Consider the following 15,384-nt stretch of genomic DNA (forward strand, 5'->3'; position numbering starts at 1 on the left):
AGTTTCTAAAGAAAATTGACTAGAAATGTCAAGGTAGCATTTATCTTGAAATATAACACTCCAACTTTATTACCTTTTTGTTGTTATAACTTGTATAATATGCTTACACTGTTTCTTTTGTTATACACAATCATGTACATGTACAAAGAATGTGATTCCATAATTCAGAAAAGGAAATACTGCCATGTTTTGAGTAAATACAACCATAGCTACCCAGTATTTAGATATATTTGAAATCCCTAATAATATGAATATGTTGCAGGCACTATACCAATGTTGTTTTGATTAGTCTTAATATAGATCCTAGCCCCTACTGTCTTTCATGCCACAAATGTATCTGTAGAGAGTACCATAAATATCTGAGAGTAAAATCCGCCTTGTCTCTGAGAGATCAGTGAATGGAGTCATTCTTTGTTCCCCTGATCCCAGATGTCAAATAATGTGCTTTCATTCTGTACTTTGTCTGTGTAACCCAGTGTATTTAAGTGTCACCCAGATAAATGAGTAAAAGAATACTCCACCTTCACTCCCTTCTCAGTGCAGATGTACCAGGCAAGATCATCACTCTCTTTCATCAGTCACAATTCCAGCCTAAGTTGGAGTCTTTCAAATAGTCTGGTTGCCATTCTCAGACTTGCATAGATGACATGGATTGCCTTGTTTTAAGCCCATTTCAGAAAAATAGGAGTTTGTAGGTGGGAACAGACCAAGGTCCTGTCTGAGACTGGCAAGAATCAGTTGTTTCCAAGAAAGATGGGAGCCCCCCAGAGCAAGCAGAGGTGTGATGTAGTGTGGAGGATGGGAAAGCAGCCCAGCTGGGCTGTCTCCTGCTGCCACCGTGTTGTATCATGGGGGACAGGAAAGGAGCCCAGCTGGGCTGCCTCTCGCCCCAGGTGGGATCTAGCGTTGGGGAAGGGCAGTCAGCCCAGCTGGGTTGACTGCCCATCCCCAGCAAAACGCAAAACAGATGGAATGGAACAGAACAGAACAGAACAACTGTTTCGACTCAAAATCAAATTTGATACGTAACACTGTTCCATCAAACCATCGAAACTCAAGGTGAAACGGAACGGTGCCATTTCGCACAGCCCTAGTAAGCAGCCTATCCTGTTTTGGATCTTGTTCATGACCTCATTGTCTTTGTGTGGCAATGCACTGCACAGTTCAATCTTATGACATTGCATGAAAGTATCTCTACTAATCTGTGTGTAATCTGTGAATTCATAGATTCATAGAGAATAAGGCCGGAAGGAACCTTGGAAAATCATCAAGTCCAGCCCCCTGTACCAAGTAGGAAAGACAACTGGGGGTCAGATGAGCTCAGCATGGTGACTGTCCAGTCTCCTCTTGAAGATTTCCAGGGTAGATGATAACACCACCTCTGGAGGGAACTTATTCCAGTCTGGACACCCTGACTGTGAAGACATTTTTCCTAATGTTAACCCTGAATCGGTCTTCCAGGAGTTTCTGGCCATCACTTCTAGTTTTCCCCTCGGGTGCTGGGGTGAACAGTTGCTCACTGAGCCCTTGATGTACTCCCCTAGTGTAGTGGTAAGCTGCTACCAGGTCCCCTCTCAGCCTTCTTTTCCTCAGGCTGAAGAGTCCCAGATCCCTCAGCCTTTCCTCATATGGCTTGTCATGTTAGACTCTGATCATATGGGTGGCTCTTCTTTGGACTCTCTCAAGCTTGTCCACCTCCTTGTTAAAGTGCCCAGAACTAAACACAGTACTCCAGCTATGGTCTCACCAGTGCTGAGTAGAGTGGGAGAATCACCTCCTTGGTTTTGCTGGAGATGAATCAATTGATAAATGCCAGATTATTATTTGCCTTGCTGGCTACAGCATCACACTGCCGGCCTATGTTCATACTGTGGTCTATTATTATCCCCAGGCCCCTTTCATTCGTGGTGCTGGTCAGTTTGGTGCTGCCAAGCCTGTTGGTGTGTTGGGGGTTGCTCGTTCCAAGGTGGAGCACTTTACATTTCTCAGAGTTGAACTTAATCAGATTCTGATCCATCCAACTTGCTAGCCTGTCTAGGTCCACCTGTATCTGTAGCCTATCTTCAAGCATGACTATGCTTCCCAATAACTTGGTGTTGTCTGAGAACTTGGTCAGCAAGTTCTTCACCCCCACATTCAAATCGTTAATAAAGAGTTGAAAAGTATTGGGCCAAGCACTGACAACTGTGGGACGCCGCTGCCCACTTCTCACCAGGATAACACAGATCTGTTCACTACGGACTCTTTGGGTCCTATCTTGCAGCCAGTTTCTCACCCACCTGACTTTCTCAGAGTTAAGCCCACAATCCTCCAATTTTCTCACAAGGACATCATGGGATACTAGATCAAAGGCCTTTTGGAAGTCAGGTATACAATGTCAACCTGCTCTCTCATGTCCAGGTGGCGAGTTATCTGGTCATAGAAGGAGATGAGGTTGGTAAACAAGACCTGCCCGCGACAAAGCCATGCTGGCTGTCATTCAGAATCTTGCCTTCTGCAAGCTTATCGCAGATAGACTCCCTGATGAACTTTTCTCAGGGAGAAATTCTCCACCTGGAAAATTTTGCTGAATAGCCCTTAAGCATTTTTTTTTATGAGACAGAGAAAATGTTACTGAAAGACCTTTTCTAACCCATTCATTACTTGGTGTGTTTGTCATTTCCCTCGACTATCCCTTTGGAGTTACGCTGCCACAACCTCTTCAGTCCTTCCACATATAAAAACAGTGTAGGCCCCTTGCTAATATGTGTAGCAGATCTCTGAACCCTTTCTAGTTCTATGGCACCCACCCCGAGAGGCAGCAAGCAACCCCCTGGTCAGCACTCCTTGCTGACCTGTGAAATATAACTCTTGTTAGTGGATTGCACTGAGGATTCATCACAGCCTGGAAGGCAGTTGGCAGAGTGTGTGTCTACATGTACAATAAATATGGACCAAAAAATATGGAGCTTATTTATCCAGAGTTTTTTGCTTCTAGGCACACCATTTGAATGTGTGCCCAGGAATAAAAAACTGCCAAGCAAATTGCTGTGGAGTTTATTCGTGCTTGCCACCTGGAGCCCTGTCAAAGCAGGATCAGCTTGCCAGCCCAGGGCCATTCTGAGCACTTTCCATGTACTCCAGGGTGCTGGATGGGACACAGAGTGCCTCAGCACAGGGGCTAGGTAGCAGGCAGTCCCTGTGCTGAGCCACACTGCGCCCCAGCCAGCCACAGAATGGCACATGGAGATGGGGGAGCATCCAGTTCAGGGTGGCTGGCTGCTGGCTGCTTCCCCATCTCCATGTACTGTGGAATCCCCACTGAGGCATGTGGAGATGGGGGAGCAGCCAGACTAGCCGGGGGGGGCTGGCTGCTCTCCCATCTCCACATACTGCGGAGTAGCTGGCAGGGGCCCAGGGTGCCTCAGCTCAGGGGCTGCCTGCCAGCTAGCCCTGTGCCCCAGCTAGCCAGGGCAGCATCTACACGTGCACTGCTGAGCTGAAAAAACTCCTCAGCAGAGTAGGACTTTTATTTATTAGTTTATTAGTTTCATGTGCCCTAATAGGGACTCACGTGTAGATGCTGAAACATTTCCTGCGCAGTTAATTGGTCAACTACATAGTAAATGTCTCATGTAGATGCGCCCAGAAACGCTGGCTGTTTGGAGAAGTTGCCTGATAAATTGAAACCGTATTAAATTTCCTTTCTTTTTGTCAGTTTTTACAGCCCAGAATTGTCGGGGGATGCTGAATCCTGCAGTCCTACATCTTCAAGGGAAGCTAATGGAATTTTTGCTTTGAGGAAGGCTAGCAGCCTTCTGCTGCTTTGTTTGGAGATCTCCTGCTGGCTTAAATCCCATCTCTTTTTTGTTTTTGATTTGCTATTCATCTGCCTGTACTGTGAGGCGTAGCCCAGTGTTGGGTTGGGTGGAGATTGGCACCACCCCTAGGGGTGCCCAGAGGAATTTTGCCTTAGGGTGTTCCTCTGTGAACTGCCTGGCTTATCCAGGGATCACATCTGCCACTGCGCAAAGGATGTAGCTTACTCGCTGTTTATTGCCAGGTTGCGGGGACCAGCCTCTGCCCTCCTCTTCTAAATGCCTGGCATGAACTTCTGGATGCATTGAAATTAAAGAGTTTTACCACAGTCGCCATTCAGTGGAGCCAGGGTCTGGCCTCGTTACAGGCTGCCCAAGAATAGGAAAGGCTCTTTGTATTGTCCCTCTGGTGCACACCATTGAAATCGGAGCATAGTCTGCTCTATCTCTGTAATACCTTGCCCCTTCTCTTATTGTAGTCAATCGCAAAACACCAGTTGCTTTCATTTGAAAGCAGAATCAAGCCCAGGGAGCCCTCAGTTTAAGCAGCTCGTCTGATTTGAAGAGCAGGAAATACTTGGCTTTGCCCCAGGGTAGGGGTGTGTTTATCTGTCCATTTTCCACTTGTGGACACCTCTTCTTTTGTTCTTTGCTAATGTTCCAATGAAGCGTGTATAAAAGTGGCAATGCCCTGAGTCTATGAGAGTAACAAGCACCTACTAGCTTTCCGCCAGCCCCATTCTCTCTGCTTCTCTTTCAAAATCAATCAAATCTGATGGGCAAAGTAATGAAACCTATAACAGACATTGATAAAGGCAGCAGGACAAGGTTAACAGCATACATCTACTAAGGAAGGATGTAGGCCTGGTCCTTTCCGCTGCCGTGCATCCATTTATACCTGTGAGTGGGGTAGGTTCAAACACCTGTTGAATCAACCTGGAGTTTTACACCCAGTGTAGGACTGTCCAGGGTGTAGGGCAGATGGAAATGGGATCGGGACCCTGTAAATAGCCATGCAGCATGCTAGATTCTCGGACTCGATGATCTTTCGAGGTCCCTTCCAGCCCTAATGTCTGTGAACTCTGAGTAACTTCTTCATGTCAGGTTACCTCGCAGGAACAACAGAAGCTAATGCTCATGTAGACCTGGCATGAATGAGAAGGAATTTGTGTCCCATGTCTTCAGGAGCTTCAAGTTTAACTGTGGATTTTGGTGCTTGATATTTCCTCACACAGTGTTGTCTCAGAATGACGCGTGGAGCTGAGTTTCATTCACCCACTGCTCATCCCAGGCTTGACAGTTTAGTTTGATTCTGTCCTGCTGCCTTACAGAGGAAAAGCTAGAAGATGGGAGCGGACGCAGTCAGAGGTGAAATGACCAGCCGGAAGTCACACTGCTCATCAGTAGCAGAGCCAGAGATGGAACTATCTCCTGCTACATCTTGCCCATTACGGTTTAAACACCACCAGTGCTCTTAGCAGCATACAAGATGCACTGGGTCACCACCCACCACCATGCTCCAGGCTTGTGTCCAGTAGCATCCTGGCTGGTATGATTTTGCCAGGAGCTCAGCTGATATAAAATAATCAATTTAGTGTCCCTATTTGGGCAAGGAACTCACCTCCCCAGAATCCACCAAGACAACTGTCTGCCCTGTGTCCTTTCCAGGGTGCTGTCTGCTCATTTTTTCTTTCTGTTGATTAGGTGGAGGCTCTTATGGCTCCCAAAGGATAATCCTAATTCCTCTGTCACCTGCAGCCATGAATCCACAGATCTACCTGTAGGTCACTGCTCTCTCTGTCACCAATAATGATTTACATACAGTGTAACTAGCAATCTTCACCAAGAAGAACCACACTGCAGTTTATGAACTGATTCACATGCAGTGAGAGTAATTGGGAATAAATCTTCTGAAGACAATAGAGTAACAAGAGTATTAACCAAATAAAGCTAAGGAATTGGGCCATGTACTTGTATTTAAAGATTCACTTGATCGCTGCAGGAGGAATGCAGCCTCCGCTGGATACTGGCAGCTGTTTAACAACAGACAGAAATTATAATATAGCTTGAAGCAGAATATAATGTCCATTTGAAATTCCTGGGGAAATCTTGGACAGAATGAATACAGTTCATTGAAGTAGGCTAAACATATCAGAGATTGCTTTTCTGGGACTTTTAAGCATCCCAAGGGGTCGGGATGGAGTGTTTGCTCTTTTAGTTTATCTAAGATTTCTATAATATGATATCCAAAAAAAGATAGCTACTACAGCAACATGGTGACCCTAACAGCAGAGAGAGATACTGGTTTAATATAATCCAGCAGAAAGAGCTTTATTTATCCAAGGTTTGTCTAGACCAGCAAATTCCTCAGCTGATGTACCTTGACCCCAAGGCAGGCCCCAAAGCACTGAAAACTTGATTACAACCTAAAGCAAAGAAAATCTTCATTCCCTCCGGGTTGTTTTTCAGGTTGAATATTTTCTTTCTGCTTCTTGAAACAAACACTTGACTTCCAGATGTGAATACATGTCTGATTTTTCCTTTTTTAGGAAATGTAGTGGTTCTGTGAACATTTTTGATGTTGAACAAAAAGCTGCCAACCAGCAAAGGCTTAGAAAGGTTAGCTTAGTCTAAAATGTGTCCTCATTTTTTTAATTCAAGCTGATTGACCACTAGTTAATATGACTTAATCAACACAGTTATAAATCCAGATCCCTGTGATTTGCATGCATTGGTTATAACTTTATAAAAGAAAGTTTTCTGAGACCTGACTTAAACTTAATCGCTGATTTTCTACTAACTTCAGTATAACTATACCTTTGGCTGGCAAAGTTGCATCGCTTTATTGGAGTCGCTCTTGCCTGATGTAAATTGACATGACTCCACTAAAATCATTTGGTACCATGTCATTTTACATCAGCTCTGGATCTGGCCATGAATCTCAATGTTACCTCTGCAGGATCCTAACTCTTCCTTGTCGTTCTCCTCACTAGGTGCTGCCCATTTATTTCTGGTTTAGTTCTCGTTAGCCCAGGAGAAGGAAATTAGTTTTGCTTCCTTACAAAAATATCAAGTCTATTGTGATGGAGGGGTGTTGCCATGTGTAATTAATGCTTTCAGGAGGCACTGGGATTCCTGGATGAAAGGCGTGATGCACTGTTTGTTATGATTCCTTCCCTGAAACAATACTGCAGGTAAAGCTTCTGTCACCAAGACTTGTTGGACTTGTTTTGTCTGACTTGTTCATGACTCCTTTTCCTATCCTAATCCAGCCCATAAAACCTCCAATCTATGCTGAGATGCTGCACATCTGATTGTGAAGCTCAGAACAGCACCTAGCTTGGACTGAAAGGTTTCTTGGCCCTAACCTTCACTGGCATCCAGAGGTAAGTGCAGCTTTGCTGTTGGGCTGTTGCTGGCTGGGAGCTCAGGCAGCACTGGTGCACAGTGCAGACTTGGACTAAAAGAGGCAGCAGCAGCTGTGACTTTCTTGGGTTTTGCTGCTTTCCACAGTTAAGACTTGGCTGGGAATAGCTAGTCCCCCCACCCCGTCCCCTCATTTGCTTATCTTTGCTAAGTCACATTCAACAGATGACAGAAGAGTGGGAGACCAGCCACTTCACCATGTGGCTGGCTCCCTTCATGAAACTCTGTCATTTTCTCCCACTATTCCCTGGCCTCTGTACACTAAGGACAGGGTGGTTCTGTGCTATTATAAATGCAGTCCTGCCTCTTCCACTGAGGATGATGTTGCGTGTTTGTGGGGCAGCCTGAGTGATGGTTCAGTTTTGCTCTCCTTTGCTAATCCCTATGGTCCGTATAGCTGTAGGGGCCTGCAGGAGATGGGAAGGAATGCAAAGGCAGGGGAAAGGACCAGGAGCTGTAGATGACAAGGAGGTGGTGGTGTTGCAATAGGAAGATCCAGGGATGCATTACTTAGGGAAGGCATGGATAGATTTATGAATGGGAGCAGGTGGAGCTGAGGGCAGGGGAGAGGAGAGAGAAGTGGGTGGGTATGAACACTTGTATCCCTGGTGCTTTTCCCCATGTGGCCCCTGTGCTGTGCTGTGGTGTGCTGCCAGCCAGGAGCTGGTCTGTACGACCTTCCATGAGTGTTGTGTCAGAGCCAGGCAGCAGTATGAGGTACAGACACAAGAAGTGAGGGGGAAGGGAGGTGGTCCCCTAAAGGGTGCCAGCCTGGTCCTCTCCCACTCAATGGAGTATGAGACCCTCCTTATGTACTTTGGTGCACCTCTATGAGCCACAGGGAAACCTTCGAAATGAGGTTATCCTCAGATATATGAGGGGTCGTTGTGTGCACCTGAATGATCTGCTTAGGCCCAGTCTGCAGTCCCTGTATTCACATTGCATAGACCCTTGCTGTGTTGTCATTGATCTCCTCAAGGCTACAAATGCATTGCTTATGGTACTTGGAGTGAGTCTGTGTATTGGAGCATGACCTTTGCAGAGCAGCCCTTTCTTGCAAAATCTGCCTGGAAATTTACCAGCCCTGGCACCAAACTGTCTCACCATCCCTCCGCTGGAATGATGATCACAATGAACAGCTCCTGGGGTGATAGTCTGCTTAACCATCCAATATATAACATGCCCTGGCTGAGGGGTTTTCTACAGTTTGAATTAGTTTCCAAAGGTTTAGAAGTAGAGAGATCTATAGTCAAATATTGGCACCATTTTCACTCTAAGTGGTACTGTAGGAGGTACAGAACCAGCTGGGGTATACAGGATACCTGGAGGAGTAGCATATAACTTGAATGTATGTAAGAGTGGGGCAGCATCTCATGCCAAATCCCTTGAGTCCCAGTCAATGGGACAAATGCATAATATGTTACTTGTACTGGAGCAGAGTTTTATACCCTTATGCCAGTGATCACCAGTTGGTCGATCCTGATTGACTGATCAATTGGGGAGCCCCTGACAGTTGATTTCAGTCTAGGGGGAGGCTGCTGTCAGGAGCTCCGTGATTGGGAGTGGTCAGGGCACAGTCTGGGAGTAGTGGGATGCACAAGGCTGAGCTGAGCTGCATCCCCTGCTGCCGGGGCTGGGTTGGGTGAGTGGGACAATCCTGCTCTGTGCTCCCTGCCACCAGGTGAGTGGGGCCCCAGCTGGGCTGGGTTTGGGGAGAGTAGGAGCCTGGGCTCCTGCTGTTGCACGCACCCCGATGAAAGCCCAGGGGGCACGTTCCCCCCAATCTGTGTGTGGGGCAAGGCAGCTGCTGCTGTGCACTGGGCTTTGTGCCCTGAGTTTTGTGCCCCAAGCCCCAAGGTGCAGCAGGGCTTGGGGTGCAAAGACCAGCTTGGGGCGTGGTAGATCCTGGATTGCCCTTTACTTCAAAAAGTGATCTTCACCTTAAAAAGGTTGGAGACCACTGCCTTATGTAGATTGCATGGCCCCGTAACACAGAGAAGCTTGACTTATCCCAGTAGATCTACTTGCAGAGTAAAATGTAAGCCCTCATGATTAAGGAGTTTGGAGCTTGGCCTACTGTGGACCACTTGCTCCATGAATACTCCTACTGACTTGAAGTGGTGCTGCTATGCACATGACTGTCAATATTGAGCAAAGAATCACTACCTGCCGCATATTAAAAGGTGATAATGGAATAAAAGCAATTTGATCATGGGTGTAGCTGTATGACACCAATTCAGCCTGTTTTGAAACTCTTATCAGATTTTTTTGCACTATTTCAGATTTTCACTTGAAGCAGGGTTTCTCTCCACCCCCCAGCACTTAAATATAGAAATTTCCACCTTACTTTTCAGGTTAGTTCCCAAGCCATATGCTGGCAAACCTTGTACTGTATATTGCTATGGGTGACTGGTTTCTTCAGTATTGAAGCACAGTATTGGAGCGTGGCAGGAAGCAAGTGTTAGAAGGAATTTCAGAGCTAAAATAACCGTAACTATTTATATCCAGTTCTGTCTGTGGCATAGGCACCCAATCTTGCAGGGTGCCTGCTGCCCACAAAACTCTCTGACATTTCTTTTAGCCACTGGAATTTTAAAGTTAAGCTGGAAGTTGACAGGAAGAATAAATTATAATATTTCACAAGGGGCAGTGAAGGTTGGGGACCACTGGCCCTAGAGGTACAGACCAAAATCAAGTCTCCATTGTTAGTCTGCTCAAACACCTAATAAGGCACAGTGCTTGTTTCAAAAAATCAAAGAACTTGCCATCTAAATAGAGAAGACAGACCAAGGGTGAGAGAAGGGAAGTACTAGTTCCATTTTGTGTGAAGCTTCAATAGAAAAAACCTGCAGGAATAAACATATGAGAGTATGGAATTGCAAGATTAAGGGACTGCAACAAGTTTAACTCTGCACCCACATGTTCTTCCTTTATATGGTCTTGTTTTAGTCCAGTGCTTCATGGACTGCTGAATGAGGTGGTTTTGAGCCTGGACCTATTACTAGCCTCCCTTCATAGAGCAGGCATCATCAAGGCAGATATTTTTTCTGTTGATGTGAGAGCTTTGTTAGAGGGATGGATTTCTGAAGAGTAGGTCAGAACATTCTAGGTAAATACTGTGGTCCTGCTGTTCTGTGGAGTAGGTGGCTTGGGTTTGGGAAGCGGTAAGATGTTGGGTGTCGTTGGCTTGTTCATGGGCAGAAATCTGAGGGGAATGTGGTCAGGTGACATGCTGTAAGTGCCTACTGGCTATGTGATGAAACTGCAGAGAAGTGCGTGCAAGGCACCTGCTCTCATTGTGGGAGATGGAAGGTGTGGGGAGATCAAGTTGCTTCATCACAAAATGTAAATGAGCACAAGCACTTGTTTGCTTTTCTGATCCCTTTAAAGAAGGTTATATCAAATCAGGACAATCAACTAGTTACCTCAGGTGCCTGTACACATATGTACGGAGCCTGGGATATAAGCAGGAAGAAATGGAAGTCCTTGCACAGTCACAGAGCTGTGATGTGATTGAAATAACAGAGACTTGGTGGGATAGGTCGCATGACTGGAGCACTGTCATGGATGAATACAAACTGTTCAGGAAGGACAGGGGAGAAGAGGAGGAGTTGCACTTTATGTAAAAGAGCCATATGATTGCTTAGAGCTCCAGTATGAAGCTGGAGATAGCCTATTGGGAGTATCTGGGTTAGGGTCAGAGGGGAAAGCAATGAGGGTGATGTTGTGGTGGGGATCAGCTATAGACCACCAAACCAGGAGGAAGTGGTGGATGAGGCTTTCTTCAAACAGCTAGCAGAAGTTTCCCAATCACAGGCCGTGGTTCTCATGGGGGACTTAAATCACTGTGACATCTGCTGGGAGGGCAATACAGCAATGAGCAGGCAATCTAAGAAGTTTTTGGAGAGTATTGAGTACAACTTCCTGGTGCAAGTGCTGGAGCAGCCAACTAGGGGCCATGCTATTTTTGACCTGCTGCTTACAAATAGGGATGAATTGGTGGGGAATGTAGCAATGGATGGCAACTTGGGCAGCAGTGACCATGAGATGATTGAGTTCAGGACCCTGAGGAAAGGAAGGATGGAGAGCAGCAGAGTAAGGACCCTGGACTTCAGAAAAGCTGACTTCAACTTGCTCAGGGAACCAATGGGTAGGATCCCCCGGGAAGCCGGACTTTGAGTGCAGGAACAAACCATTCCGGTGCGCAGGAAGACTAGCAAGTATGGCAGAAGACCAGCTTTGCTTAGCGGGGAACTTCAGTAAACCAAATCACAAAGAGGAAACTTACAAGAAGTAGAAACTTGGACAAATAACTAGGGAAGAATATAAGATCATTGCTCGGGCATGCAGGAATGAAATCAGAAGGCCAAAGCACAATTGGAGTTGCAGCTAGCAAGGAATGTGAATGGCAACAAGAAAGGTATCTACAAGTATGTCAGTAGCAAAAGGAGGATCAGGGAAAGTGTAGGTCTCTTATTGAACGGGGAGGCAACCTTGTGACAGAGGATGCGGAAAAGGATGAAGTGCTCAATGCCTTCTTTGCCTCAGTCTTCGCAGGCAAGGTCAGCTCCCAGACTACTGGGCAGCACCGTTTGGGGAGGAGGTAAGCAGCCCTCAGTGGTGAAGGAACAGGCTAGGGACTACTTAGAAAAGCTGGATGTGTCCAAGTCCATGGGTCCAGATGGGATGCACCCAAAGGTGCTGAGGGAGCTGGCTGATGTGATTGCAGAGCCATTGGACATCATTATTGAAAACTCATGGCAATCAGGAGAAGTCCCAGATGATTAGAAAAGGGAAAACATAGTGCCCATTTTAAGAAAGGGGAAAAGGAGGATCCAGGGAAGCATAGATCAGTCAGCCTCACCTCAATCCCTGGAAAAATCATGGAGCAGGTCCTCAAGGAATCTATTTCTAAGCACTTGGAGGGTAAAAAGGTAATTAGGAACAGTCAGCATGGGTTCACCAAGGGCAAGTCATGCCTCACCGACCTGTTTGCCTTCTATGATGAGATGACTGGCTCTGTGGATGTGGGGAGACCAGTGGATGTGGTGTACCTTGATTTTTAGCAAGGCTTTTGACATGGTCTTCCACAACATTCTTGCAGGGAAGCTAAGGAAGTATGGGCTGGATGAATGGACTGTAAGATGGATAGAAAACTGGCTGGAGCATCAGTCTCAGAGCGTAGTAATCAATGGATCCATGTCTAGTTGGCAGCCGGTATCAAGTGGAGTGCCCCAGGGGTTGGTCCTGGGGATGGTTTTATTAATTGTCTTAATCAACGACCTGGAAGATGGCATACAGTGCACCCTCAGTAAGTTTGCAGATGACATCAAGCTGAGGGGAGTAGTAGATACGCTGGAGGCTAGGGCTAGGATGTGGAGTGACCTACACAAATTGGCAGATTGGGAAAAATGAATCTCATGAGGTTCAATAAAGACAAGTGCAAAGTCCTGTACTTAGGACGGAACAGTCTCTTGCACCAGTACAGGCTGGGGGCTGACTGGATGGGCAGCAGCTCTGCAGAAAAGGCTCTGGGGGTTACAGTGGACAATAAACTGAATATGAGCCAGCAGTGTGCCCTTGCAAAGAAGGCTAACAGCATACTGGGCTGGATTGGTAGGTGTGTTGCCAGTAGGTCAAGGGAAGTGATTATTCCCCTTTATTTAGCAATGGTGAGGACACATCTGGAGTACTGTGTTCAGTTTTGGGCCCCCCACTACAGAAAGGATGTGGACAAATTGGAGAGAGTCTAGTGGAGGGCAACAAAAATGGTGAGGGGGCTGGGGAACATGACTTATGAGGAAAGACTGAGGGAACTGGGCTTATTTAGTCTAGAGAAGAGGAGACTGGGAGAGGACCTGAAGCGGGGTTCAAAAGAGGATGGAGCTAGTCTGTTTTCAGTGTTGACATATGACAGAACAAGGAGCAACTGTCTCAAGTTGCAGCAAGGGAAGTTTAGATTAGATATTAGGAAGAATTTTCTCACTAAGACAGTAGTAAAACACTGGAACGGGTTACTCAGAGAGGTGGTGGAAGGTCCATCATGGGTGGCTTTCAAAACCTGGCTACACAAAATTTTGACTGGGATGATCTAGTTGAGGATGGTCCTGTTTTGAGCAGGGGGTTGAATTAGATGACCTCCTGAGGTCCCTTCCAAACCTAACTTTCTATGATTCTATGATTCTGTGATCATCTGGGAATCTTGCATTTTTTAACAGACTGTTCTGTGACATGAGGTGGCTCTTAGGGTGGTAGCTGAGCAATAGATTTTGTATCACTCTTTAGCTGAAAACCTGAGAGGCAGCCTGGTGGTGTCCCTGTCCTTGTGATGGGGCAAGAGATTGCTGGGGTCACTCAAGAAGTTTGTGACAAAGATAGGAACAGATTATTTTATACGCCTTGCTGCCTTATCCTATGCTGTGGCAGATGGGCCTCTTCTGGGAGTGGAGCAAACCAGATTTTCAAGGCACATCCACACATGCGGGGGGGTGTTTGCAGTGGCACAAATTTGTGCCTGTGATTTGTGCCTCAGTGCACATGTCTGAATTTGAGCTTCGTTGTGGCACAATTTGTCCCACTTTGGGCAAACTGCCCTTGCCTTGCTCCTTCTAGCTCTTTAGGCACAGGGAGCTGAAGGCTGGGGCCATCCCCTGTGCTGGCTTCAGAGGGATAAAAAGGTGCCCTGGTGAGTAGGTCAGAGCTACTTGCCTTCAGGACCTTCTCAGGCTTGGCCAGTTGGTGTCTGGGGACACTAGTCCCCTGTGCCAGCTGGGCGGCTGCAGTGGCCAGCTGGACTGACTTAGAGAGTGGCCCCTGTACCCACTGGAGCAGTCTGGCTGTGGGGACTGGTACCTGGTTGAGGCATACTGCCACCTGTAACAGCATCTGCCCCCTAGGACCTGTGCCTCCATAGCTGTGCACTTGCTGGACCTGGATGGGAACTGCACAGCCACCTGGGCTGTGGTATGGGTGCTCCAACATACCTGCTTGAACCTCTGGGCCAGCTGCCAGTGGGTGACACAGCAGCACCACTGTGTCCAGGAAACCCGGTCTGGTGCTAGTCTGCCGCCTGGCTCGGGCCTGTGAGTACCAATTGCCACTTTGAGGAGGACTGAACCCATCCCTCCAGCCCCTGCTGCTGCCCTTTGCCCCATTGCTGCCAGTCTGCACCTGACCAAGGGAGAGGACGATGATGAAGATCCTGTTATCACTCCCCACATCCGCTGCTGCATCAGGGCCTGGGCCACCATTAAACACTGGTGGAAACATGTAGTCCTTCCTGCCTGGGAGGAAGGACACTAGACCTTCTGAATGGCAGGGGGCATATTCATGCATCTGGTGGCCCATCTGGCTCCAAACATTGAGCAGAGATGAGTGCAGTAGTATAACCAGGAGGGGGAGTCAGTTGGGGCACCAGCCCCAGGTACTTATTTTGAGGGCTGCAAGAATGGCAACTATAGCCATGGCCGCTGTCTAAGGTGCCAGAATTGACAGTGCCACACTGTGAATTGTTTGTTACACCTCAGAGTGAGGAGGACCCTACATGAGACGCAGGAGTTATTTCTATGCTCTCTGGCTTGATGACTGTTAATGATTTTGTATGAAGTGCAAGAGTTCCAGTACCTGATAAAATCTTTGAGTAGACCAACTAAATAGTTGCAAAAAAGTTGTTATTTGCAAGTTTTGGGACATACGCATCCTTCATCAGACAAAACAGCTGCAGAACACCTTTCCAAGACTGGCTTTTTTCATACCTGAGATTTTTCTGACCATCTTTAATTTCTTTCTCCATTTTTCATTTCTTTATTTATTTTTTTTGCCTGATGAAGAATGTGTGTGTCCAAAAGCTTGCAAATAACAACTTTTTGCAACTATCTAGTTGGTCTAATAAAAAATATCTCCTCTACCCAAAGATTTTGTCTTCCTCTGTGCTTAGACCAACACGGCTACAGCCTAGATTTCTGAAATATGGAAGATATCACATTTTGCCATTTGAAATGGAAACTTCACAATATGAAGAAGAATAAAAAAGCCAATTTTAATAACGTGGACTAAATTTTTTACATTGAGTTTATGGCCTGCCCAGCCTGCCTGACATCTGATACCCACAGGTAAACAACCTGCCTTTGTTTCCTGCATCTCCTCTAAATTTGCATTCCTG

The 15,384-nt window shown here is 46.6% G+C and overlaps 1 protein-coding gene across 1 annotated transcript in view; it reads left to right on the top strand.

Moving 5' to 3' along the window:
- Nucleotides 1-5,557: 5,557 nt before the first annotated feature.
- LOC102380911 (transmembrane protease serine 11B-like protein) overlaps nt 5,558-15,384 on the top strand; it is a 46,979-nt gene continuing 37,152 nt past the window's right edge. The window contains exons 1-3 of the mRNA XM_006027529.2: nt 5,558-5,577; nt 6,347-6,416; nt 7,137-7,183. Of these exons, the coding sequence (XP_006027591.2) occupies nt 5,558-5,577; nt 6,347-6,416; nt 7,137-7,183 (137 nt within the window). The remainder of the gene's footprint in view (nt 5,578-6,346; nt 6,417-7,136; nt 7,184-15,384) is intronic.

Source organism: Alligator sinensis, unplaced genomic scaffold (genome assembly GCF_000455745.1).
Source record: "Alligator sinensis unplaced genomic scaffold, ASM45574v1 scaffold320_1, whole genome shotgun sequence".
Classification (NCBI taxonomy): Eukaryota; Metazoa; Chordata; order Crocodylia; family Alligatoridae; genus Alligator; species Alligator sinensis.